Source organism: Pavona decussata, unplaced genomic scaffold (genome assembly GCF_977016875.1).
Source record: "Pavona decussata unplaced genomic scaffold, jaPavDecu1.1 SCAFFOLD_72, whole genome shotgun sequence".
NCBI lineage: Eukaryota > Metazoa > Cnidaria > Anthozoa > Scleractinia > Agariciidae > Pavona > Pavona decussata.
In genome coordinates this window covers 4,892,189-4,920,000 of record NW_028145491.1, presented here as the reverse complement: position 1 = coordinate 4,920,000, position 27,812 = coordinate 4,892,189, and the positions used below count along the sequence as shown (strand labels likewise).

At 38.2% G+C, this 27,812-nt stretch overlaps 1 protein-coding gene and 1 pseudogene across 2 annotated transcripts in view; one reads left to right on the top strand and one right to left on the bottom strand.

Moving 5' to 3' along the window:
• LOC146477103 (uncharacterized) overlaps positions 1 to 27,525 on the top strand; it is a 30,991-nt gene extending 3,466 nt beyond the window's left edge. The window contains exons 3-24 of one of the 2 annotated variants that reach the window (XM_085114086.1): positions 1 to 25; positions 1,356 to 1,436; positions 1,960 to 2,087; positions 2,286 to 2,362; positions 8,250 to 8,372; positions 9,887 to 10,182; positions 10,324 to 10,372; positions 10,856 to 11,013; positions 11,597 to 11,642; positions 11,969 to 12,117; positions 12,816 to 12,898; positions 14,432 to 14,986; positions 17,716 to 17,984; positions 19,636 to 19,823; positions 20,665 to 20,847; positions 21,711 to 21,842; positions 22,128 to 22,254; positions 23,177 to 23,361; positions 23,627 to 23,966; positions 25,329 to 25,547; positions 26,568 to 26,782; positions 26,916 to 27,525. The exon at positions 1 to 25 is cut by the window's left edge and continues 25 nt beyond it. In XM_085114086.1, the coding sequence (XP_084970212.1) occupies positions 1 to 25; positions 1,356 to 1,436; positions 1,960 to 2,087; positions 2,286 to 2,362; positions 8,250 to 8,372; positions 9,887 to 10,182; positions 10,324 to 10,372; positions 10,856 to 11,013; positions 11,597 to 11,642; positions 11,969 to 12,117; positions 12,816 to 12,898; positions 14,432 to 14,986; positions 17,716 to 17,984; positions 19,636 to 19,823; positions 20,665 to 20,847; positions 21,711 to 21,842; positions 22,128 to 22,254; positions 23,177 to 23,361; positions 23,627 to 23,966; positions 25,329 to 25,547; positions 26,568 to 26,782; positions 26,916 to 27,111 (3,824 nt within the window). In that variant the 3' untranslated portion in view covers positions 27,112 to 27,525. Of the gene's footprint in view, positions 26 to 1,355; positions 1,437 to 1,959; positions 2,088 to 2,285; positions 2,363 to 8,249; positions 8,373 to 9,886; positions 10,183 to 10,323; positions 10,373 to 10,855; positions 11,014 to 11,596; positions 11,643 to 11,968; positions 12,118 to 12,815; positions 12,917 to 14,431; positions 14,987 to 17,715; positions 17,985 to 19,635; positions 19,824 to 20,664; positions 20,848 to 21,710; positions 21,843 to 22,127; positions 22,255 to 23,176; positions 23,362 to 23,626; positions 23,967 to 25,328; positions 25,548 to 26,567; positions 26,783 to 26,915 lie in introns of both variants that reach the window. The other variant, XM_085114084.1, reaches the window with a different exon arrangement.
• On the bottom strand, positions 6,582 to 7,812 carry LOC146477104 (uncharacterized; annotated as a pseudogene).
• Positions 27,526 to 27,812: the final 287 nt, after the last annotated feature.

Genomic DNA, 27,812 nt, shown 5'->3' with positions numbered 1-27,812 from the left:
GAGAAAGAGCAGGAGGTGAAGAAAGGTAATGGTACTCTTTAAAGATTAATGTTTCCATTTCAAACAGTGATAATTCTACCCTCCAAATAAATAGATTTCCAGTTTTCAACTACTGGAAATCCATCTGCGTTTGCCGGCTGTGAAGAGCTACCATATGTTCGAAATGTCTTGGTCTAACAGGTTATTTCATCAGTAATATAGTATCACAGTTATTGCTGCCTACACAGGGAAGCCATCCTTATTCTGTCCTGAGACTCAACTTTGAGATTTCTAGTTATTTAAGATGGTTGTTTGTTAGCAGTGGCCCCTGTGCTTCAAAATAATTGTTTGATTGGTCTGATTGGTAAGAACGATAACTTGAGCCATTTTTGGTGTAACAATACTCTGGAATTTTAACCAGTACAGAAAGAATGACTTAATATTCTCGTAGAGCAATCTTTAAGCTTCATTTAAGGAGGAAAAGTTTTGTGATATGGTGCTTTTTAGCAGGCAGATGAATTTTCAATGAGAAGTACGTTTTTTGTTCTCTTTTGGTTAAAGAGCAGTGCTTGCAGTGTTTTCATTCCTGGGATATTTTCCAGGGAAAATGCACAGTGCAAATAATGAGTATGTTACAACATTGCGGCGCCAATTTGGTGACTTTTGGTGTCCTCTAACACAGGGAGTCCACAAAAGTTCTGGAAAAGAAACAAAACAATTTATTAATGATGGGCTTACATCGTCATTTCTTGTGTTTTTCTATTCTGTTCTTTTACATACAATTTATGTATACTTAAAAGCATTAATGGTCATGTACTGAGCTGTTTTGTGTCCAAACAGATCTGAGTTTATGCTGGTTATATTTATTATATTGACAAGGTTGGCAACTTTTCACAAACACACTTTGCAAAACAGCTTTGAATGTTCGTCTTCTTTGCCTCTTTGTAACGAAATTCCCATGGAACGCAAGCTGGCTAATTTCTGAATACGTTTACCTGTCAGAATCCTGAGAAGAAACAATTTTGAGCTAGCATTTCAGCTCCTGGGCCAAAACCATTCTTTCGCAATTTTCTTATATTTAGGCTTCTACATGTGGCAGCACTTCACTTCCAACCTGGAACCTGACAACAGTGATTATACTACTTATTGCTTGACTCGACATTAATAACTCACAATATCAAAGTACTTAAATAATCACAAGGAATAAAAATATCATATTGATTAGCTAACTTACTTTCCTGCTTGAAATAATAATTATACACCTACATTGTATGTTATGTTGCCTTTTCATGTGCCATGACTAGCTATGTGTGAGATGTTTGCATTACTAAGGAAATGCAACAAACTTCTAATATATGTATTTGCTCTGTTTAAAGGATACAAACTGTTGAAAAGAATGTAGAAGGACCAGGATTACGGCAGATTGCACGAGTAACACCTTTTTTGTCCACCACAAGGTGCATTTTTTAAATTAATTTTATGATCATAAACAGTGCATTGTCAATAGAGACACTTAACACCAGGCTTTTTTTCTGACAACCGGAAACCGCAAACCTCAAGAAGTCACTTGACTTTGGTCTTGCGGTCACATTTGTCGTTTGTGATTGAGGTGGTAATACCTGCAGCATTAGGCTACGACATACCTTGCAACATTAATTTAGTTATGCACCAAGTTACAGGAAAATGTTGCGGTATTCATGCTACTATAGTAGTAAAAAAGATTTAATGTAATCCATTGCAATCATTTTGGAAAGCAGTTTACAATCAGCTCTCTCTGAGATAGACTCCACTGGGACCAGCACCAACTGTCTTGAAGGGAGTCCAGTTTCAGTAAAATGACTAGATCAGCTACAGCAGGGACCACTTCAAAATTAATGGTGTCCATTTTAGAAAGGTACCCATTTTAGTGAGGCACCCGTAAAGAGAGAGTTAACTGTTATTTATCATCACAAAGTGAACTTTGTTTCATTTACTGAACAGTTTAGCTGAAGAATGTCCTGCATCTCCCACAAGGATTGATGAAGACATAAGGACCTTTGAGCCTCCTCTTCAATGCTTACCTGTTGTTGTGTATGTTGATGATGAAAGCAGCTTGGAAGCTTCAACAGGTGATCTTTTTTTGTTACTTTACTATACACTTGACTTGACAAACTGATAGTATGTATAATTCCTGTTGTAAGAAATTGGCATGGTACTGTGAATTAATTGTGATGATAAATATTTCTGGACACAAGTTATGACTAAAATAAATAGCACAATTCTGGAAATGCATACACATATTAATAGTATTTTCTATTTGCATACAGGATCTCCATTGTCGAAAAAACCGAAACTGCGAGGGGATTTTTCCATTGGATGTAAACAGAACTCTGTACTTAGAGAGGTGGGTGTAATAACATTCAACAGTTTAATTGCAATTATTCAATGGTCAGAGTCAAACTCAGGTTTTGATTGGTCTAGAGGAGTTTGTGATCACAGTACAAATGCATGAATTACCAGTATGTCATTAGCTACAGAAAGTTCTTGTACTGTTCCTTCATAAAATGTATAATGATTAAGATGACAGATTGTTGGCCTATCACAAACCTTGTTAGCCTTGAGTTACAGCTGTAGCTAATAGGCATGCTCTCTTCTTATATATCATGTACAGTAAAAAGAGCATAATCTCCACACAAATCACCAATACAAAGTTTTTTTGAAAACAATTAATTTTGTGCAGATAACTGATATCAAAACAATGTACAAAACAAATAGATTCCATTTGGACATACATGTCCATGACTGTATGTGTACTCTTATAACCACACGTTTTGACATATGTACATTATCAGACTACACTTGCATGACCAAATGGAGTGTATTTGTTAAATGGCAAACATGTACATGTATTTCAGACTGAAGTAAACTTTTACTTCACTTGGTTGTAAGGGGTTATAAGGGAACTTTCTGCAAATTGTATTGTTTTCCTTCACTCCTTTAGGATGATTTCATTCAGATGTGCCAAGGCACTTTTTTAGTCATCATGATTATTGACTGCCTGCCTTTGTTAGAGGAGGTTGGATGCCCACCTCTAGATTAAGTACCACTCCCATGGCCATCTAATCCCTGCAACCAAAGCATTAGCCCTGAGACACTCAAAGCACCAGTGCACTAGCATTGGAGTAGGAGAGGGGAGGGGATATTCAAAAGCCAAACAACATGATGTTGGACAACTTGTGCCAAGCTAGGTTGTCAAGTCAGTGCTACCTGAGCCTGCCAATTCTTTTGTCCATGACCAGTTCAAATGTGACAAGGGTGCTCCATTCCCCTGGGCTTTCTCTCATAACTTACCTGCGTTTTAGTGATATATAATAATTATGGTGAGCTTGGAAAGACAGACAACATTGGATACATGTAGTTGCAAAAGGTGAATTTGTGTGGAGGAAAAACAAAAGACATCAAGGAGGCTTTTTGAGATTACAGAGCCCACACGCTTTTGGAAAGAATTCCTTAAATTTACTTAATATGCCTTTTGGATGTTAAATTTTAAATTTCTGAATGTCAATGGTAATGATGTGTTATTCTTACATGACATAGTAACCGATGAGTTCAAAGAACATGGAAGGGCTTTTGATCCAATTTTGTATGGGATGTGCATTGTGGATATGCAAAACTGTACATTTGCATACCTAAAAACAACAAAACTTTATTATATTGCAAGTTAAACTCTAAGCCAATTGAATTATTGGAGGGTAGGTGCGGTAAAGGTAGCAACAGAGGAGGGCAGCAATCTCCTCAGCAGTAAGGAGGTCACCATGGCAACCGAGCCACAGCCCACCTCCAGGCACTTGTCAACACAACACTGAAAGGGAACTACCAGTGTGTGGAAATGATACTTACCCCAAAGGTGTGGGAGGGAGGGAGGGAAAAGCAAGCAAGCCAGCTAGCAAAGCAACTCCAGCAAAAGCACATGGCAATGCCCCTGCAGACCTCCCTGGACCCCCCCCCCCCCCCCCAACCTGATCCTGGAGAAATGGTAGCATTGACTTGATTTTAACTTTGCCTAAATTTCATTTAGCCTCATTTAAACTCTAAGCCAATTGAATTATTGGAGGGTAGGTGCCGTAAAGGTAGCAACAGAGGAGGGCAGCAATCTCCTCAGCAGTAAGGAGGTCACCATGGCAACTGAGCCACAGCCCACCTCCCAAGGTATCCCCCAAGGTAGCAGATGCTTGGAGAAAGGAGGGACTGTGGACAGGGGGCCATTGGACCTACCCTTCCCAAAAAAAACCCAAGCAGCACTACCCAGCAACCCAAGCAATCCAAAAACAAAGGGGCGTTGCGCATCAGGCAAATAATGATCACAGAACACTTACCAACCAACTCCCTCAGTCAGTGCGACAGGAGAGATGTTACTTGCGCAAGAGCCTTTGCGGGAGTCCTAATATAGAGCTTGTAGGCATCACTATTCCAACGACCTACAGCTTGAATAAGGTGATCCGGAACACCCATCCGAGCTGCAACAGTTGCCGCACCAATCCTAAAGCTGTGACTAGAGAATGATCCTTGGATGCCAGCAGCTGCAAAAAAATCCTTTAGCCAATGTGTCAAAAGCGTTTGAGAAAGCAGCTGACCATTGGAAAGCAAAAACAAGGGGCTAGGGGACTGGCCACGCCGAGGTAGGTAGTTCATAATAGCAGATGAGACACAAAGTGGAGGACAACCCAATCCAATGTAGAGGCAGCAGCCCTTCCGAAAAGGGTCAGTCTTGGAAGCTTTAATTGTGAGTTGCAAACACATTGATCTCCATTTCATTCCTATAAGGTACCTATCACTGGGGTGAGCCGCAAGGTTGCAGTAAGTGGACTCTACATCAAACTTAGCCATTAGAGCACCTTGTCTGAACTTAGAAACCATCTTGATGATGTCATCAACTCGGACGTATTGCAAAGGATAATCATTTGGGTTGATTCCTTCATTGACACTTGAGCCCAATGAGGAGGACATGTCCCAAATAAGGCGCAATTTGTTTGGCCTTTCTTTGGTATGACGCCGAAACTGTATATATCAGGTTAGGGAGTGGAGGGGCAGGAAAAGGACCTGCTACCCTGCCTAAGGCGACTTCATTTGCCAAATAAGCCTCGACAAGCATCGTTTTGTTCTTTTTAGCGGATTGTAAGGAGAACCCAGGGTTGAAGCCTAAACAGAAGCCCTGAAAAAGCCCCTGAAGGACCTCGGACACCAAGGCCTGGTTAGGATGCTGTTGGAGCTCAAGGGCAAATCTGGTGGCACAAAGAGAGGAAACCTGTGACACGGTACTTTAGGGAGGATCCCACACGCTGCAAAACAGACAATAAAAGGAATAAAACCTTTAATAATGATTTGAAACTAAGGCCATGCAATAAACCTAGCAACATAGTAGAACAAATATTCTGAAGAAATAGGAACCTAAGACAACATTGTGATAAATACAATAACTTGGCCCAAAAGTTCCGGAGAGAATAATGTACAAGAATGGTAGGAAACCAATGCATTTATGACAATACAACAAGCCGTAATCTAAAGCGGAATTAATACTGTCCGGAAAAAACAACAGTTTGGTTAACCCCGAAGTAAACATTAAACTAAGCTGTGCAAATGACGTTAAATACAATGACGTTAAATACAGGCATGATGGAGTTGGCAGGTAAGGTAAGTAGGTAATTTATTTAGTGTCAAATACACAGGGGGTGGTCTCCCAGTCCCCCGAGCCACAGGCTCATGATATAAGTGTTTGACAGTATAAAAAAAGATAGTAACTACTAATTAAATTAAAAAGTAACATCTAAATATAAATAAATAAAAATAAATCGGGTCAGAGGCAATTGCTGCATTGACAGCCGTTAAAATTTAACTTAGTTAAAAGTCTCCGAAAGGATGATGCATTAGGTGCGTTTTTTACAGCAGATGGCAACTGGTTCCAGATGTGTGAGATCATGTACGCATATGAGCCATGAAGGAATCTACTATTGTATGAAGTTTGTACAACATTTAGACCATTGCTTCTAAGATTATATGGTGTAACTCGGGATTTGAATAAATTGGCTACATAGCCTGGACCATTCTCCTTGAAACATTTAAAAAATATCATCAAAGATTGTTCTATGCGTCTATGTTCCAATGTATTCATGTCTGCCATCCTAAGAATCATGATGGTGCCTAATGACGTTTTCAATGCTTGGATGTCTCGGGGGGCTTGGAGATGTGGTGGCAACCTGTTTCTTGTGCTGGGGACACTCTGAGGCTCGATGATTGGAAGAGCAAACCGAGCAGCGATTTGCGAAGCGGCAAATGCTAGAGCGAGCTACACAAAACCCGTTGTTCCAAGACCTGCAGACGACGGCAGACGAACTCCCGCTTGGTTCGGTGAAAGACTGTCGAACACTAGAACCAGCAGCATGAAAATTAAAGAGCTGTACATTGATACTGGACCAATCTGTAAGTTTAGCGGCAGCAGCATGTTCGTGAAACGCTCTATCGTACACAAGCCAAGCGTTGCCTTGAAATTCGCGGTATGTGCGTAAGATCAAGAGTTTATACAGTGTTAAATCGCGCCACCTGGAAGGGTAATGAGAGGCGAGAATAGCCCTTTTCACGGTTAACTCTGCTCGTTTGAATTACAATGAAATCTAGCATGTATGTGAGGCAATTTTGGGCTATTTTGTAGTTTTAGCCCGAAATTGCCTCGCATCCACGTTGGATAACATTGTAATGCAAATGAGAAAAATTAACCGTGAAAAGGGCTATTGAGGAATAAATGGAAAGTGCCTCGACCAACTCGTAATATCATCTGTAGATCGTTTTGGTCGCTTGCTGGTTGACGTCAAGACGAGCCTGCCATCGAAGATGAGCTGAGAAGTTCTGCGAGATCAATGAATTTGCCAGAGATAATGTGAGAAACCAATTTGTACGGTATAGGCGAGAAACCCGGCCCAACAATAAAGGGATGCTGCAGGGCCGGCATTGTGGATGTTGGACTGGCTGAAAGGGGAGCTGAGGCAATCGAAGCGGGCACCGTTGACAAGCTTGATGGCAAACTAATAGACGATACATCTGGTGCCGTAAATGTGTTTACAGTGAAAGGAACAAAAATAGGCCTACCTGTTCTGGGCGTTTGCACCGCTGCTGGTAGTTATGGTGCACTAGAAGGGGCCACAAGCGAAAGGCAGATTTGACGAGTTCGTGTGTGGAGTCGCTGGCAGAGACGACACCAAAGACGGATTTCCCTGGGCCGAAGAGAGAAGCAGCCGGATAGCACTCAGAATTGAGGCAGTTAAGGTTTCCATGGATAAAGCAGGTGACGATGAGGAACTGGGTGGAACGTTTGCTTGGTTTCCAGAAGAAGGAATTGATGCTGGGAGCGCAGAACTGACAGGAACATCCGCAGTTGAGTTCGCTGACTCAGCCATGTCGAAGGAAGAGTTCAAACTATTGCGAGTTGTTCGTCTCAGCGGCATTAAACAAGCCCAAAAGCGAGAAAACACGACGCAAATTCTGCTGTTGCGAGCAAGGTAGCAAAATACATTGCAAAATTGAAGCTTTGTTCTTAGTCTTCACAGCCAAAAGCAAGCAAGCAAGCTAGCAAAGTAACTCCAGCAAAAGCACATGGCAATCCCCCTGCAGACCTCCCTGGACCCCCCAACCTTATCCTGGAGGAATGGCAGCATTGGCTTGATTTTAACTTTGCCTAAATTTCATTTAGCCTCATCAAATAAATTTATACAGAAATACTTCCATCTGCAAATAGTTAACTCATCCAGGTGGGAAGAAGAAAAAAGAAAGTACAAATATCATGCTAAATACAGACATAATAAGTAAAGTAACTCTGATATTAAGGATTATGGACAAAATAAATGATGTGAAATATAATTTACATTGTAAACACTAGTAAATTTAAGAAGAAAGAAAAGATAACTAAGAGCTATTATTTAGTGCTCCACACTAAATCCATTGACACTTAAAAAAGTGATTCATTATTTTATTTTTTATTTTGTTATTGATTTTTAATATGAGTGATCTCAAGATAGTCATTGTTTTTATGACAATTCTTGAGTAGTCATGATTTAAGTTTCTTTTGAAAAGTAAATTTAGACAAATTCTGGAATTCTTAGGGTAATGAGTTACAGACTAATGGTCCAATTCTCAGGAATGAATTTTTCACTTTCTCAAGATTGGATTGTCAAAACCCTAGCAAAAAGGTAGCATTAAATTGATAGTGATTTAATGTCAAGCTTTTCAACTATTTGAAACAGGAAAATGGTGTTATAGAGGGGAGAAATCAAAGCAATGAATCTGGTGACTACAATGACATGGCAGAAAGACTCTTAAGCTTTGATTTCCAGAATGAACCTAAAGAGGTTGATACTTTCAAGAAGGTTTGTATGTTCAGATTTTAGTGCAAGAAAACTGTATTTATTTATTGTTCAAATGTTGAGAACTTCATATTATTTCTATCAACAAGTTGTATGTGAACAACATACGACATCATCACCAACTTGGCAAAGGAGAGCTGAGAGCCTGGAATTGAGATCATCAAACACACTCCCTGATCTTTGACTATTACTAGTTTATTTATTATTGCTGTAGAGATCTTAACAATCACCATGCGGAGGAGACCTAATATCCAAGGCCTCAAAATAGGGCAGGATGAAAGTTAGTGCAATGTTTAATGTTGACTATCTTACTGTTTTTGATGTCTAACTTTGAGTGTATTCAATTCGTTTTCCAATCATTTGGCTACTTCAAATCCTATTCTGAAGGTTAACTATTCTAAAACTGAAGCTATGTTGATTGGTTCTGCAGACAAAACACAGCAACACCTCTCGGATTGAAATGGTGTAATACTGTGAAGGCATTTGGGATATTTGTTATGTATTATGAAGTACATTCAGTGCAAAAGAATTTCCATGACAAATTAAAAGATATTCAAATGTAGATGAAGTTGTGAAGTTGCAGGGGTCTATATGGCAAGGTTACAGTCATTAAATCACTGTTACGACTGTACTTCTCAAAATGGCTTATGGTTCTTCCACCTTATGAGGAATTCATTAAGCAACTCAACCCTAACTAAAGATGTATACCCTTTTATGGAAATATGGACTGGATAAAATTATTAACTAGCCACAATATGAGTTTCAGTTTATTGATTGCCTCGCACTCACAAAGACAACATTAACAAATTTCACAGGCATTGAAACCTTGTTTTTAGTGTCAAGAAAGTCTTGGACTGGCAAACCCTTTTTAAGGAAGGCTTGAAGATTTTGGTGGGAAATTCTTATTTAGATGTAAGTGTGATGTCATGGATTGATGGATTGCAAAACTGATTCCAAATTCTACAATGAAGCCCTCCAATGTGTAATTGCTGAGATCTAAAAGGTTGCCCTTGCTCCAAACAAATGGTGGGCTGATTTTAGGATTTTGTTTGCAACAAAACCTCCATAATCTGAAGGCCAAGGTTTGTGCTTATAAGCAAATCCCTTATGTATGTACAAATCTGACTGAGATATGATGTGATCTGATGTATGCATAAAGCTCACTGTCTGTAAATCTGGTGTCCTAATTTTATGCTTGCAAGCAGTGTGCTCTCAGCTACTAGAAAATAATAGAGCTAGTGGGCAAAATGAATAAAATTAATGATATAAAAATGTGTAATTTTCCCCAGAGCTTGCTACGTAAAAAGGTCCTTCCAATTCGGCTGAATGGCGGGGTTGGTTCAGTGGCCTAGTGGTAAGACATCAGACCGGTAACCAAGAGACCCGGGTTCAATTCCTGGCTGAACGCATTTTCACTCATTTCTTTGTTGTTTCAACTTCTGTTCCCATCATACACTACTATATATATAACATATATATATTCATAATATTCATATTATGAATGTGTTATTTATCAGGCGCCAGAAGAAAGATTAAGCAGTTTTGATGCCAGTGGACTTGTACCTGTCAAAACCTTTAAAGAATCAATCACCTCCTCACATGAAGAGACCTTCCCACCACAAAACAGCCCAATTCCTCCAGAAGACATACCTTTCCAGAGCAGCCCACCATGCTTAGAGGTCTACTCACCACCAAACAGTCCACTACCCCCAGAGTACTTCTCCCCACCACCATCCCCCAGTATAACATCAGCAGCTAATAAAGCTGACCAGGACACTCCTTGTGAGGATCCAGAATTTGTGTCCTCTTGTAGGTAAGTTATTATTGAAAGTTAATCAGATGAAAAGCAGCAAATACAGCTGAAACCTGATGCTTCCTGACTGCATGCATAATATGTTCATACATCATAACTTTTACATAGGGCTGCTCAGTTTTAATTCCTGTCTTTCTGCAGGTATGAACAAGTGGATACGATCATTGAAAGACAGCAGCTACCAAAAGTTGTAAGTACAGGGTGATGGGAGATGAAATGTCATTCAGACTTTAACCATTTGAAAGTTAATAAAGAATAAATTAATTCACAATCTGCAGGTATAACACAAACTTACAAAATCATCTTTCCCAGTTGGCTTGATAGCCCAGTTGGTAGAGCATTCCACCAGTTAAATGCATTGTTGTTGGTTTGAATCCTGTTCCAGCCTGGATTTTTTAGGTTCTTTATAACTGCTAATTTCCCTGTGTGAGGGTCTTTTGTTTAGAAGAATTTTCCCCTGCGATGGAGTCATGAATTCCAAGATGACCAGTGAAAAAAAAACATATCGTCATGGCATTATACCAAGATCATGTGAAGTCATAATATTATTAATCCTTTATCACCATAATGTTACAAACCATACATATTTGTCAGTTCAACCACAGTTTATGCAGTCAATTCTAACTAAATTAACTAATCTGTGTGACCTGTTTACAATCTGTATTTGATTTAGGGTGTTGAAGGTGATGATGATTACCCAGATAGCCCACCCCAACCTGAATATTTCTCTCCTCCTGCTTCACCTGGGAACCCAGCATCATCTCAGGAGCCCTTTCTCAATAAACAGGAGAATAATGAGTCAGATGGGATGTCACAACTGCCATTGCCTGTGTAAGGTTTAAACATGTATGCCTGTGTCATTCACTGAACAATACATCATTCTCTTTTATTGACCATATTCCATACATTTATTTCATGGCGCATATGCCACACATTAACATTCCAATCCTAGTAGTATGCAGGATGTTTGTCCCATGAACCTATTTTGATTATTGACCTTAGCTCCCATAAGTCTCCTGTAGCTCAGTGGTAGAACATCCAAACTACTATTCTGAAGGTCTTAAGTTCGACTCCTGATAGGAGCACTTGGATTTCCTTTTTACTATCATGCAGTTTTCTATTTACAATTCATCATAATTTTATAATAGCCCTAAAAATTAACAGTCTTTGTTGTGTTTGCTCCTGTTTTTGTAATATTTCCTTAACTGGTGCTAGAGAGTGTAAAGGAAGAGTCTGGTATATGTTATTTTGTGTCTGGGGGCAATACATCATAGTCATTTCCTCTTAGGTTAGCACTGTGCTGGAGCAGAGCAGATACTTAACCTGGCTTCTGTTGATAGTGGCCCTCACTAACTTTCTGTTAGCTACACAGACAGTCATTTTTCAAAATGCAAACATTCTTGTTTTCTTCTAGGAATAACAAAATGTCCAATGTGCTGCTCCAACCAATTTCTAAAGATGTAAGTGATAAGCCTGTAAGTTCTCATTCTTAGTAAAGGCCAGTCGTGCATGAAATGATATTGATGCATATATATTTTTTAATTTTTTAATTAATTATATGCTCCATTTAGCTGACAGACAGTTGAATTCGGACTGAGTTACAATCAATGCATTATAGTCAAGAATTGTTTCAGAATCTGTACAAAACACTATAAACAAATACCAGTTAACACCAGGCAATGTTGCTAAAGTGTATTTTATGCAGCCAGCCTGAAATTTCTGCCATAAGAGATACAATTTTAAAAATTGAAGGAAATCTGTAAAAAAGATTGATTTTCTCCAACAGACACCAACATCCAAGATAAAAGACAATTTGGAACAGACTCATGCCCTGCATTATGAGACAATGGAGAGCATTTGTTCCATGTTAGATAAAGCTCAACCAGCCCTCATCAGTAGCCTTCCTTTGGAACTTGCTGAGGCACAGTGCTTAAGGTTTTAACCTACTCTTCATATTTTAGCCGATAAAGTAATGTGCATAATAATTATGCAATAATTATTATACCTTAATATTTTATTGTACACTGAACACCCTTATTGCATTGATTCCTTTTTTTTTTTTATTGAAGGAGATCTCATTGCTGTATAGACCTTATTCCAAAATGGCTGCTATTTTAATATTCTTTTGGTGGTATTTAAATTAGCCCTTCTCACCTTGTTCTTAAGTTCAAAACTCAAAACTCAAAAAAAAAAAAGAAACATTTTACCTTGCTAAGGGGCAAACTACTTCACTACAAGGAGGTCATCTGTGTTCTGAAATGTTTGCCCAAATTTCATTTCATTAAATGAAAAAGTGTACACGGAAGGTTAAAGGAAAATATAGAACATCATCATCTTCAGTTGATCTTAACAGGAAATTCCAGAAAATTATTGACAAGATTTCTTCCAAGCCTTGAGTAACAGCAGCAATGATTTGAATACAGGTTGCAAAATAGTGCCATTTAATGTTTTTTGTATTATGTTAATACAATTGGCCTTTAATTTTGCAGTGCAGCAGATCTTGTAAAAAAAGAGCGTGGGATTGTAGAACATGATGAGATGTTGCAAATTGTAGCTCGTTTGATTGAAACTTAAAAAGTTATTATTACATTGTGCTATTTTGTTACTTCATGACCACCATGATTTTTATTCAGGAAAAGAATTAGATCCAAAGTGAGGCAGCTTGAAGCCATGTTAAAACAACGGGGAGCAAGTCCAGATTGTACCTTTAGGAGTGGTGAGTACAAACAAAGTGGTAAAAACTACCTTATTCTCACCAATTTTTGCGATTTTCAAGCTTTCGAAAAAGTTGTGAAATTTAATGTGCGCCAAAAAAAGATTGCACAAAATTTAATGCCATTTCATATAACAAAACAATAAGAATTTTAAATGTTCTGAGTTAACCTGTCTTTGTGGTGAATTGTTCTGAATTAGAACTGTAGCTATCTGTCCTTCAAAACATCTTTCCCGCCTTCTTTTTGACTAGCTGTCGTCTTCCTATTCAACTGTTTTCTTCAACTTGTAACTCAGCCAAAACCTCTTTAGTACAGTCATCAAAGTTTCCACTTATAGGATCGTCGTTGTTAGATTGAACCAGACCTTTGTAACTTTCCAATTTTTCCTTATTCTTTGACGAGTGATCCATTTCAAAAATGACTTTAATTGGAAATTCAAGACCACCCTGTACAAGAGGAGATCATCAGTGTTTTGAACCAATAATCTCAACATTTATGGCATCTACAGTATGGCATGTCGATCATGAGTATTATTTCTTTCGTGTCTACAAGGCAAAATCTCCAACAATAATTATTGGTCTCCGAATTTCTTACCTCTCACTCCACACATAATGGTAAAAATAAAAGGTTTAAGAAAATAAAACGCTGACAAAATCATGAAATTTAGTACACTTTTGCTCTAAGTTTTCTTACAATCGCGAACATTAATTTGGTTCCTGAATTTTCACAAAATTAACTGCGCCTGAAATTTAGTAAGGAGAAACTACCAGGAGTTTATAGTATAATGTTTAGTGCAAATGAGTTATGTTTGTTATTGGAGTATGATATGTAAAGGGTAAATATAAAGGGCATGTTTTGTTGGCCATAGCTAAAATTCTTGCACAAAATGCATACAGTACACTTCTAGTGCGGTGTAATTATTACAGTTAAGTCAAAATCTTGTAGGTTGTTCAGATTAAACTGACTGACTTTAACATTCAGACTTTTATACCCTTACTCAAAAAGAGTAAAGATAAAGTAAAGAGAAAAGATTGTTTATGATGACACTTTCCGACCACTAGCAATCACTTTTCCTTGGACTTTGGACAGGAAGCATCCACTTGAAATTATTTGGTGTACCATTCAGATCTTAAATGGGAAGTGTCACAGGGATTTAGACATTTTTGGTGAAAATGTTGCACCAACACCTTAATTAAATTAGTTGGAAAGCAATTTTAAAACTCCGAGAGAAAGAAATCAATGAATCCTTAAAAGGAACAACTCATGATCTGTTCTAGAGCATTTTGGAGGTAAAAATGGGAAAACTTGAAAAACATTAGCCTAACCTTTTTCGAGTTGCACTCACTTCCGACCAAGTATCAGGACAGTTTTAGTACACTGGGTTGCTAAAATTATGGGAAAAATGGACTATTATTTTAACGTTTTTTCAAATAGAAAAGCTTTTTTGTGTTTTTGAAATGACAATCTCCGAGACACTTCCCCTTTAACTATAAAATTTTAATTACACTAAAATGTACATTGTGTTCTGCTTACAGTCCCACAGGAAACAACACGCAGTAATAGTCCTTCCTCCTGTGCTTTGGACCATACACCTTGGGGAGAAAGTTTTTTTGAGAGAGACAGTGGTGTCAAGAAGTTGTCACACAGGTCACACAGAAGTGAAAATAAGGAGAACAATAATTATGTTTCCTCTGAGAACAGCACAGGACAGTCAAATGGCAACAGTATTCTTCAAGTTACAAACGTTCTGTGCTCATCAAGGAGTCCAACTTCTGTGGCCGCTGCTAGTATGATGGATCCTGCAAGCAAAGATTCATTGTTACTAACTGAATTGCTGGATAGCAGTGATGATGAATGGGCAAACGCTTCCGCTTTTGACAGTGATACTGGAAAAAAGACATCTACCTCTGCAGGTGTCAATTTTTCTGGCAGCAGATTTAATAAAATGGAATCCACGCCTTGTAGCCAGCAAAGAGTTGCTGGCTTGTCACTTCAGGGACAATCTGCTATTCCAAACAAAAACTGTAACAGCCTTAACTCAACCTTTTCTCCTCAGAGAATCAATCCAATTCCTAACAATGGCAATGACAGTAAGTAAATCTTTAACTCCTACTGGTTTCCCGGAAAATCAAAATCAAGGATAAAGGATCAGAGATCATAAGTACTACTTATAATAATTATTAATTCAGTGTACTCATAAGCAAGTGAAACGGTGCCCCTAAGCCCTAAATTACGCTGTTCACCATTTAGCAGCACAATGACTTTTGTGAACTTAAAAGAAAACTTGTTTAATACCTTCAGCACTAATTCTCCTATTTCTCTTTTTTATCCACCTTTTTGTCAGAACAATACATTGACAAAATGTAAAATCAGTCCATCGGCAAGGATTTGAAACATAAAAGTGGAGCGATGTCTCCATAAAATAAAAAAAATTACGGTTATTGTCAGTTTTTCACAATCACATATGCTGACTTTCCCAAGGTGAAAAGCAAAAAATTGGCTGATATGGCGAGTTGAATGTATGTGTCTGCGAATTTCACCAAATTGTAGATTGTATAAAGATCTTGCGATTTGCAGTTCCAGTTATTCTGCAAATTGTACACCCTGTTTAACGTATGTTTTGTTGGCTTCGTTTGACAATCTTGCTTAGTCCCATGCAAAGAAAGCTGAAATACATGTTCAAAAGTACAAGTCTATGATGTTTTCCTTCCAAGATCGGCCGTAAATATATATTTGGCTTGTTGTTTTCACGGAATGAAACTGCTCTATAATTTGCAAAAAACGGAGATGATTTTTTATGTTTCAATTCCTTGCCAGCTGCACTGATTTTATGTTTTGCTGATTTATTGTTTTGACAAAAAATGCAGATCAAAAAGAGAAATACGAGAGCAAGTGCTGAAGGGTAACAAGTTTCTTTGAGAGCAAAGCATTGGATACCGCACCTACCCCGCCAGCTATGTGGTATCGATATGTTGATAACACGATGACCAAAATTCATGAAGGCGCAGTGAACTCTTTTTCCGATCACATTAATTTCATCAATCCACCCATCCAGTTCACTTCGGAGGAAGAAAAGAATGGCAGAATTCCATTTCTTGACACCTGCCTTCTAGTGAACGAGGATGGCTCAACGAAGGTCACCGTATACCGGGAACCGACTCATACTGATCAATATCTGAATCTTCATTCTAATCATCATCTACAAGTCAACATAAAAGAGCTGTAGTTAACAATCTACTACTTCATGCTCACACCTTGGTGTCTCAAGAAGTTGACAAAGTAAAGGAAATTCAACGCGTCAAGGAAGCCTTGAAAGCCAATAACTATCCTGATTGGATGCTAACAATACCGAACACTGGATCCGCTTTGAGAGATTCTGAAGAATCTGTTAATGAGAAGAGAATATATGCTTCAGTGCCATACATCAAGGGCACTTCGGAACGCCTCCAAATAGCATTCAAATCATACAAGGTTACACTTGTCCACAAGCCTTTCAATTCCTTAAGATCACAACTAGTTCATGTTAGGGACAAAACAGAAAATTGTAAAAAGTGTGGAACAGTCTATCACATCCATCGCGAACAATGTGATAAAGATTATGTGGGCGAAACTTCTCGGTTATTAGAAACTCGAGTAAAGGAACATCTTTCTAGGAATCGTCAGCTGTTCATGAACATTGCCAGCTCACGAGTCATTCAGTGGATTCCAGCAAAACAAAAGTTCTTTGCCACGGAAAGTAACACATTCAAACGCCGCAGAAGGGAGGCAATTGAGATAAAATTACGTAAGCCCTCCTTGAACAGAGACAATGGCTTCGAATTAGCCAGCATCTATGACACCATCTTAGCTCCCTCGGGAACATTATATAACCCTTCTTAACATCCAAATTTGCATTATGGCTGACGAAGTTCGGTGGATTCGAACGAAACATCCCACTTTTAAGTTTTCATTGCGCTCTGAGTACAGAATTTTTATATTGTAAAAGTTTTCTTTTAAGTTCACAAAAGTCATTGTGCTGCTAGATAGTGCCTTAACATAATTTAGCAGTTTTGATCCCTGATCCTCTATCCTTGATCCATGATCCAGGAAACCAGAGAACGATGGAAAATTTTATGCTCGTTCATGAAGTAAGTGTGATGCGGTATTCAGTATATCATTATGGAGCGTGCAGTTTACCATCTTTCTCCTTAGCCAAGTTGATATCTATCATTAATTTACATTGATTACTGCGTATAACCAGTCTGCATAAGCTGACGCTCTCCACACGTTTTTGTGCTTGTTAATGACTTTCTGTAAAAAAATACATGGCAACATGTCTCGTTAGTACATTCCCTCCATCTTGTCAAACGTTTTGCACACTAATTTTAAAGCAAATGGATTGATCTCTACTTCAGCAGGATAAGGAAACCAAAATTTAACCAAATAAAAAATGCTTCTACTGAAATACATTAAGATAGAGCGCAAAGAGGTATATGTGAACAAACCGAGAGGATATTGCACCTTAACTGAAAATAGCCTGACTACATCAATTACACGTTTTTCATTTGAAGAAACTTTAAATGGTGGATTGTTCACTGCTGTCTACAAGCATAGTTTTGGTTATCCTTCTGAGAAAAAACAAGCTGAGAGTGTTTATCTTATGATCTTTACAGCTTCTCCATTTCCTCAAGAGACATTGGAAACGATTAAAGAATCAGATGTATTTCTCAGCCACCTCTAGGCTTTAAAACACCTTGTCTGCATTACATGTATTCAATATCCAGAGAAACTGTGAACATTACATTTCTTACAGAAAGCGCTTAAATGATTTTTTTTTCAGTTGACTTGAAACGAAGGGACATGCCATATCACAGAGAAATGTGGAAAATATTAAAAAATGTCTACAACATCCGTTCATTAAGAACAAATCAGCTAGAAGCTATAAATGCCGCCATGATGAAGCATGACTGTTTTATTCTAATGCCAACTGGTGGAGGAAAGAGCCTGTGCTTTCAGTTGACTGCATTAATGGGTACTGGGGTCACCTTTATTATTTCACCTTTGAGATCCCTTATTCAAGATCAAGTACAGCGACTTCAATCACTCAAGGTAAAATAAAACTGGTGCATTTTTATCTTTATGTTACTAACCAAGGTCGAGGGCTTATTCCCAGGTGTGGGATTTGTAAATGGCAGTGAAAAAGTTAGTAAAATGTAGGACCTTTAATCTTGGGAGTGCACCCCAAACGAGAAGCTCAATATCTTTTTTAAGCAACTGAAGATCATGGGGTTAATTTGAACTAAGTTTAACCCTACTAACAGTGATCAGCATCAAGGCAAATTTTTCTTGATATTTTAAAATTTTTTCCCCAGTAATTTTATAAGAAAAGTATGGGAACAAGATCGGTGAATTTGTTCTTTGATATTAGGGAGTAAAGGGTTAAGGTGATTCCTTCAAACTAAAAGTTATCGTAAATTTTTGCAAACTTTCACTGATTGTTTATTAGCATATAAGATACAGTAAAAAGATGAGGTGACTGTGCCACAATTTACCCCATAATTGCTTGCAATATTAACTTTGAAACTGTGAGTTTATTTTATCAGTTGTTGCTATGTCTGCTGGGAACAGGAATTACATTTGATAAAGGAGAACTTCAAAAAAACATTATTTAATTTAATTTAATTTACATGTACCAATTTATATAGCGCGTATTTACATATTCTGATCAAAAGCGCTTTACAATCATATATTTAAGAGAAAACGCGGAAAATACATTACCGTGAGAATAAAGTAAACTGAGTTACAAACTATAAAAAATACTTCTTAAAAAAAGATAGGTTTAAAGTCGAGATTTAAAACTGTTAAGTGATGTTGCTTGACGAAGCTCCACTGGTAGGCCATTCCAGAGTTTCGGAGCTGCTGCTGAAAATGATCTTGCTCTCAATGCTCAATGCTCAATCCCCATGCTCCCAAGCAGCCATAAAGGATAAATTTCTTGGCGGAGAAGCACAATATGAAGCGATTTAACTCAAAATGTTACTTGCATGCGTATTCTCGGTATCACTATTTTATGCCCGCAAATAATGACAAAGCTTTTGCTTCTGGTGATATTTTTTTCTTAAACATTTTCAAAATAAAGAGGATAATAACCGAGTTTACATAACAAGATAAAAAATAGATCACTCTGTTTGTTCAGGAGAAAACAACCATTTAGTAATAAACTCACAAAACATTAAGGAAAACCCAACATGTTTCCAACATGCACGCACTAGTGACGTAAGAAATTATGTGCAGTAAGAGTGTGCAATATAAAATTGAGGGCTTAGACCAAAGCCGACCTAAATGACAATAAAAAGCGATTCTTCTCTTGAAAAGCATCGCCTTTTGTTCTTTTGCTCAGATTCACCAGAGTTTTTGCATGTGGCCTTGAATTCCTTAAGGAAACGTTGTTCCAATGTTTTAATGCTTTGTTTCGTGATAAAAACGGAAGTCGTGCCCATATTCGTAGGTTTTTAATAGCAAATGGAGCTCTAAGCAGCGGATGAAACATTGGAGCAACGTTTCCTGAAGGAATTCAAGGCCACATGCAAAAGCTGCGGCGAATCTGAGCTAAAACAACAAAACGCGATGTGAAATGTCATTTAGGTTGGTTGTGCTGTCAGCTCTTCAGTTAATGAAAATCACCTAATGAGAACATGCAGATATTTCAGATGTGGTATAACATGTGTATTTTATATGCTTGCATTTTTGATATTTTTAGCTACCTGCTGTGCATTTACTTGGTGACAGTGGACCTGGGTCAACAAAGCATCTCAACTCTGTCTATCAGGACTTATCCCTCCGGAATCCTACTATTAAACTTGTCTATGTGACACCAGAGAAACTCTCTGCTAGTGATAAACTTCTCTCTGTTATGACTGGTCTCTATAGTCGTGGGCTTCTTGAAAGGTAAACTATTATTTTACATTTTTGGCTTTTATTAGAGTACAGACCAGCCCCAAAAAGAAATAACATTGAAGATGGCAGATTAAACACAAATTGTGGTGAACACTCATTTCGTTCAATTAAAGTACTTCTCGCCCTTTTGGAAAGCGTCAAGTTCTTTTCTAATTATTGTTTTACAGTACTTTACATGGTAAGCATGTAGACTAGGCTGCAATAATTTTCCTCTTGAAAGGACAGTAAGTGCACTAAGGAACCATTTTGTTCATACGAAGTGAAACTTTGGATGTAACAACAACTTTTAATATACAGATTTTGCTAAACATGAAGATACAATTGTTGAACCAGTATTCTAAAATACTGCAATTTATTTTGATGCGCCCACGGGGTAGATTCCTACAGGTTCATTAGTTTAGTCTCTGGTAAAAAGGCATGTCTGAACACTGATTACACTTGGTCAAATTTTTATAGGCCGTTGTCTGCGGTCTTTTTATTATTCACAGCCCTGTGCACATGTTCCCACGCCCCATTGTTAGCAGCCAATGAGATAATTAGCTGCATCGGTGCACAATCAGCCAACCAATGAGCATTCTCTTACGGCAGTCAAGTTAACAACTTAGTGCATTGCTAATGATGAATCCCACACTTGTCTTGTGTGATGTTAATTGTAACTTAAATTAAGTGATTGTGTATGACCCAGAGGTGCAAAGTATGCATAGCAGAAGGTTTTTCATTTCAAGTAAATTGGAAAGGAAACCAACTTGCAATAATTATTCATTATTAATAATTATTATTAAAAGTGACAAATAATGCATGTATAGTTCCTGAGAAACTGTTTTTCTGATAGGGTTGTGATTGATGAGGCCCACTGTGTCAGTCAATGGGGCCATGATTTTCGTCCAGACTACAAGAAGTTGTCATCTTTAAGAACCAAGTTTCCCAAGGTACCCTTTATGGCTCTTACTGCTACTGCTACACCTCGTGTTCGAAAGGATGTACTGCATCAACTGAAGATGAGGGAACCAAAATGGTAATTACTTAACATTTTGAGTGATAAAATATGCAGCTTTTAAAAGGCTCATAAACTTATTTATAAATCTATTTTAAAATTCACTTAACGTTTTTGACTTATCGAAATTGTTGGGTGCTTTTTAAAATAGCTTTTTAGCCTTTTAAAACGTGCAAAATGGTAACAAAGGTACCCTTTATGGCTCTCACTGCTACTGCTACACCTCATGTTCACCTCACTTGCTGATGAGCATTTTGTGTATTGTTTTTTTTTTTTTTTTTTTTTTTTCGCAAAGAGTTCTACTTTTTACTTTTGTTTGTTGTGAATAGATTAAGTAAAGTAAGATGTAGACCATTGGTTCTGTGGTTGTGAAGCTACATATTTGCCTCATGTGAGAATTTCTTATTGCTCAAGCAGTGCTTGATAACTACACACTGAAATTCGTAACTTGCCAACGAGCTTGGGTCGTTTTATGGAGACAAAACCATGAGATTAAAATCCTAGCACAGTCCTTCTGATAACATGAATTGTAGCCTTTTTTCCTATGGCTAAATTTTTTAGTTCCATCTGTACAAGAGAATACGAAACAATTTAAATTCGGTTCAATTCTTTTAGTTTGCCACACATAATACACATTAAACAGGAGTAGAGTTAACATACAGATGTACTTAACGGTTTTTGGTGTTAAAAGCAAGCTAACAAATTAGAAAAGATAATTTTGGCTTCAGACATACGCTTAAAAGCTTAGTTTTGAAAGAAGTGAAGGAGATCACACAGCTCCTTCAACGCACGTTACGCAACTGGAAGCCAAAGTACCAGTGGACCACAAAGAGGGCGTTTTCTTAACTGATATACTTACTTTCTTTTGATTTGATTAATTTTAGGTTCACACAAAGCTTTAATCGACCCAATCTGCGTTTCATTGTTAAACCAAAGAAGAAGGTTATGGAAGAAATATTGCTGTACATTAAGACAAAGCATCCTGTTTCTTCTGGAATCATCTATTGTCTATCCAGGTTAGTTGTTATCATTGTTAAATTTGTAGTAATACAAAATGGTCTCTGTTAGTATCCTTGGAATAGAATTTTTTTTATTCTCGATACTGTCGAAAGTCAATAATTACTTGTACCTGATACTCGTATCACTACCACAATGATGATCTTTTGTGGTCTTGGTGGCATAGTTGAGCTGTTGACTAGGTTAGCCATATTTCTCTCAATATTAGTGAATCCATGGTGAAACCTTTTGAATATATTCTTTTACAAACTAAAGGGAATTTTGTTCCGTTATTTCTCTGCAAGAAATGACTGTGAGCGTGTGGCGGACTCTTTAAATGAAGCTGGTATCGGGGCAATTGCGTATCATGCTGGTCTATCAGATGAACAGAGAACACAGTGTCAAGAGGCATGGATCAATGGTCGCTATAAGGTCAGTCAGCTGATCTTATTTCTTTAAAATATATTGATCGTAGGGGATATTAACAGTTTCCATTAGGTGCTGTACATGAAGTCATGTATCAAATTGGAGTAAGAGGGTTTCCTCTAATTTCCAAACACTGAAAAGTGGGTTAAAATATCAAGGCGCAGCCGACTTTTTCTCGACCCCTCTTTCACTTTTCACTGCCCCGGCCGCTATCTTAGCGATGACATCGAGAAAGTGCAGAAGCGGGCTTATTTATTATCTCTCCAGATCTGCCGTACAGAGACTGCTTAGTTAGGTTTGGCTTATCCACTCTGTACGATAGGCAGTTGATTAAGCAGTTGCGAAAAGAAAGCCTGAAAAAAAATTCAGGCTTGAACGGAATTCGAACCCATAACAACATCATCAACAACAACAACAACAACAACAACTTTATTTTCACATTTCCTTTTAAGATAGTATTAATACATATATGAATATTTAGTTAATTTAAAGTTTAAAAACATTAATACGGATAACTAAACATAAATATCCAATGTGGAAACGCCTAGCGCCTAAGTAAACCATATAGTTTTCTAAGTTAGACACTAGTCTTGTAAAGAAGCATTTAAGATGCCGGTGCAGTGCTCTACCAACTGAGCTATCAAGCCAACTGGGAGCTGGTCATATTGTGAGTTCGTAATATACCCGTAAAGGGTGAATAAATGTATATGAAAATGTATAAAACATATATTTTAAACTGTGGATGAAAGATCAAATAGTTACTACGCAACTGCGAGGATCTTTCTTCTATTTGATCTTTCATCCGCAGTTCAAAATATATGTTTCTTATATTTTCATATACATTTACTCATCCTTCACGGGTATATTACGAACTCAAATTTTAATGGTTACAGTACAGGCATTGAGGGAAATCTTTTTCTTTTGTCAGGTGGTTTGTGCTACGATTGCCTTTGGGATGGGAATTGATAAAGGTTCAGTTAGATATGTCATTCATCACTCAATGCCCAAGTCTTTGGAGGGGTATTATCAGGAGTGTGGTCGAGCAGGACGTGATGGTGGACTTGCTGACTGTATTCTCTTTTATTTATATGGTGATACAAGCAGGATAAGGAGGTGATTTGCTTTCAATCCTTCATTTATTAGAATTTTCAAAATGATGCCTGGCAGATTTATATTTGACACAAAATTTGGTGCTATCGTGTGAAAATTTTAAAATTCAGTGGCAAATTGTACCAATAGGGTGTTTTGAACGGGTTTGTTCAGCAAATCCAGGTCTTTGCAACGCTGGAATTCTATCTCACTAGTAAACTGAAATAATGGTCATATTTGTTCACTCATTGTCAAATAAAGAAATGTTATTGATTTCTGTTGTTCATAGGATGATCCAAAACAGCCCAGACAGGAATGTAGACTCGAAGCAAGTAGACATGGATAATCTTTTTCGTGTGGTGCAGTTCTGTGAGAATGTGACGGAGTGCAGGAGAGTTCAGCTGTTACATTACTTTGGTGAGACGGACTTTGACCCATCCCAGTGCCGTAGCAGGCCTGACAGCATGTGTGACACGTGTGCTACTTCTGCGTCATTTGTTTATAAAGACATCACATCTGAGGCTAAGGCATTTGTGGAGGGTGTGAACTCTATTGTTCATAATGGAAACAGGAACTGGAAGAAACCTGTCAAGAGTTTTACTCTGAATCATTTTATTGACATTTTCAAGGTACAGTGTACATTACATTCTACAGCGAACATTGCGATGACGTTTGAGCCTTCCACAAAGTTATATTTGTGAGGGTGTTGGGTAGGTCAAGTTTTCAAAGCCATTGTATCGTGTCCTCAGGAAAAGACTGTTTCTCATCATCCAGGCGAATGACTGGGCACCTGCAGACTGTTAGGTATCTTGTGACATATTAATATCCCATCCAGGGGAGGGGATGGGGAGCAGCAAACACATACCTGTCACATGGTAAGCCAGTGACAAGTCTCAGCCTGGTGAACCTTCGTAGACTGCAAGCAGTCCCTTTGTGAATAGTCGAGAGGTCGCGCGAAATAGCCGAGCGCGAAAAAAAACTGGAGCGAACGAACGGAAGGGGGCTTGAGGCTCCAGTCTCCCTGCGCTATGAGCACACCATCTCGACTGACCAGAAAAGGGACTGCTTGCAGTCTAGAACCTTCGTTCCATCTTCGGCTCCCTTGTCGGTACTCTTTTCACTTTAGTAACAAAAAGGAAAACTGCAGCAGATATATTGCTAATTCATTAACGTGAATAGCCTCTAAGCCAGTGCGTGGGCTACTTCTACACAGCAGAAGATACCCTTCATAAATATTCCATAAAATGTTTTTCCTGCCTGTTTTATATCTTCGTTATATTGTCAAAGTTTTACACAAACATTTCAGCTTATTGCATTAGGCATTCGTACTGGGCATAGTTTCTTTCCGTCATTAGCGCACACGTTGGCAGCGGGTTTTCCGTGATGTTAGGCCCAGCCAATTACTAAATGGCCATTTTCTCGTGAACGAACACCATGACCTATCTTTTTTTATCTCGTTATTTTAACTTAGTTATTATTCTTTTTATGTTGAAAATTTTTTCGAAAAATTTACGACAGAAAATGAGTCACCACTAGAAACACGAGCTTGCCCACCAATCGCGGACATAAAATATTGATACTGAGAACACGCACGCAAGAAACACTTTGGGTCGATACTGCTCCATGTTGTGCCAAGAATGGTATCTTTACTTCCTGCTTATGCTTCATACATTCTGTATTGAATGTGTTTCTGAGTTTCACTTTACCAATGTAACTTTTTTCCCACTAGACATGACAAGAACTGATTAAATTCTCATGTTTGAAAGTGAATATTGCAAGCAGTAGGGCAGGGTAACTTGAGTGGATCATCGCTCTTTCGCGGGCGCTGTAACCCATCTTTGTTATTGCATGTTTTGAAATAATACATACTAGTAAACAATCACAGAAAGTTTAAGAGAATTTTTAGAAGTTTTTTTTTCGAGGGAATCACCTTAAGTGTTTAGCTTACTCTATACTTACATTCATGTTATTTTTTAATCATTATAATGCAGGGTTCAGGAGGCTCACGAGTATCATGTGAAGGACATGATAGAAGTCCTTTGTTTGGCTTGGGAAAATCTTACCACAGAAATGATGCAGAAAGACTTGGCCATCTACTGGTTTTAAAGCATGTTCTGGCAGAACACATGGTGATTGGACACCATGACAATGTCATCAGCTATGTTAAGTTGGGACCCAAAGCTTTGGACTTCCTTCAGTCTCGGGTCAAGGTATTATTTATTGGAAGGCTGCATGGCAATTCTAGTGACACCTTTTCCTTTGCAAACAGAACTTAATGCAAACACATCTAATATAGCTTTTAATAAGAAGCAATAATGCAAGCCAGTTTGTACAGGTCACCTCTCTGAAGTTAAACCTTAACTGGTGTTTTCTTGCTGCACTTACCTTCGTGATGTGATCCCATTTAGTCGCACATGTACTTGCAAATATTAACTGCCATTATTTACTTGTATGGACCAGTTTTCAAGCAACGCTTTTCAGTTTTTCACTCCTTTCAAATTCCTGGAAGTGTCCTACCGTTGTAATCTTGCACATACAATCTATGGTAACCTGTTCAACAGGTGACAGCAACTCTGTTTAGCACGCTATTTAACTATGGAATTAGGGCCATCAGGCAAGCATTTACACCAGTCGTTTGCAGGAGACTTTTAAACATGCCACGTACAGTCCAACTTGTAAAAAAGTGTGGCGTGTTATCTATCATAGGGTGTACTGTTTTTATACTTTTTTCTTGACTTTATTTCATTTTCGCAGTTTTCATTGTTACTCTGAAAATTATCCAATTCACCTCTTTGGTTCTTTACCTATCTACCTGTCTGTCTATCTATCTAATGACACTATAGCGTGACAAAAAGTGGGCTCCTAGGGAAGCATTTAATCATATTTTTTTTCTTTTTCAGTCAACTCCCTTTATTGCGGACACCCAAGGGACTGCGAGTTAGTGCCCTTAATAACCAGAGTCCGTAATAGCGGAAATTATTTCAGTCAAACGTCTGTAATTTATTTTCGCCGGGGATTTAGCTGCTGTCTGCATTATCGGGGTGTTCGTAATAGGGAGGTGTCCTCAAGGCGAGATTTGACTATACTTGTGTCGTATGTGCTCTTGTTACAATAAAAGGACGCGTGTTGAGGAAGTTTAACAAAGGTGCTACCAGGTTTTGCTCATATCGAGGGTGTGGATCTGCAAGCCATTTATAGTGATTTTTGCATGATGTTTTTCTTGTCTATAGCTTCCTCAATTTCCAGTGAGAGAAAAGACTGCTGTTGGTAAATCGAAAGACAAGTCCGATTTAGTCTCGCGTAACTGCTCTACAACCTCCGATTACACAACTGACACTTGTGATTCCACTGATGACGTTGCAGACCACTCACATTATTGGCATCAAGAAGACATAGCACCATTAGGGCGAAAGAGGAAACGAAACACAACAGGTCCAGTAGCAAGGTAATACACAAAATTTGGTTATTTTTAGCAGAATGCCAAGGCTTCATTTTCCTTGAAATTATATGTACGAAGCTGAGTATCATCATTAAGGGAATCATAGATCGGAACCCATCGATTGCTGTCTTTCTGTCAGGTCCAGCTCTACTTCAGGCAACAGCTGGAATGCCGGCGCCCCTTTGCAAAAGGCGAAGAAAACCTTGCAGAAGTATCGTCGTAACAGGCAGCAGGGGGCTGTTGGAGGGCTCAGTGGAAAAAGAGGCGGAGTCAGTCATGGAGGAAGTCTGGCTTTAATGGCGCCACCGCAACCTGTGAAACGATTTGCACGGTGAACGCGCACTACTTAACCCTCAATGGGAACTTGTTTGAACTGTTAAGAAGCCGAAGTTGAAGTGTTTAACAACGGTTCTTTAGAACTGTTTCCGGCTGGGTCAATGTTAAGTTTGAAAGTGATCCCTCAGTTATTGGCCTGAATTTCGACAAGGAAAGGCATGTTATAAAAAAAACAATTTTACTTTGTCGAGTATGATATGTGTAAGATGTAAATGATTGTATCAGCAGAAAAGTTATCAACATAGCACACAAGGAATGTAAGCTACAGTCATCAAAAATATAAGTTCGCTGCATACTATATTAATGCGAAATAAGGAAATAAGATCTGTTGTCAGGGGCTTATAATCAGAGAAAATCAGTCTTTATGAACCTTTATATATAGCTAAAATTTATTAAAAGCATTTTTACTCTTAGTGATTGTTCTTTTAAATGATTCTGAATGGTGTGTTTGCTTTTTTTGAGTTTGTGAAACAATACTCCGTCAGCCACACTTGATTTACTCTAGCTGGCCGAACTTTATCCTGGCAGTGTCAGTTTACAAATGGATTTTGCAAGGCGGCTCGCACGAAAAGCAACTAAAACGGGAACAAAAGGCCTGAATGAATAAAAGGAACGAATGCTGACTAGTGATCGCGAAAGTTTAACCTTATCTATACCGGGAATTTTCTGAAAAACTGCCTGTCAAAAATTGGTTGCCATG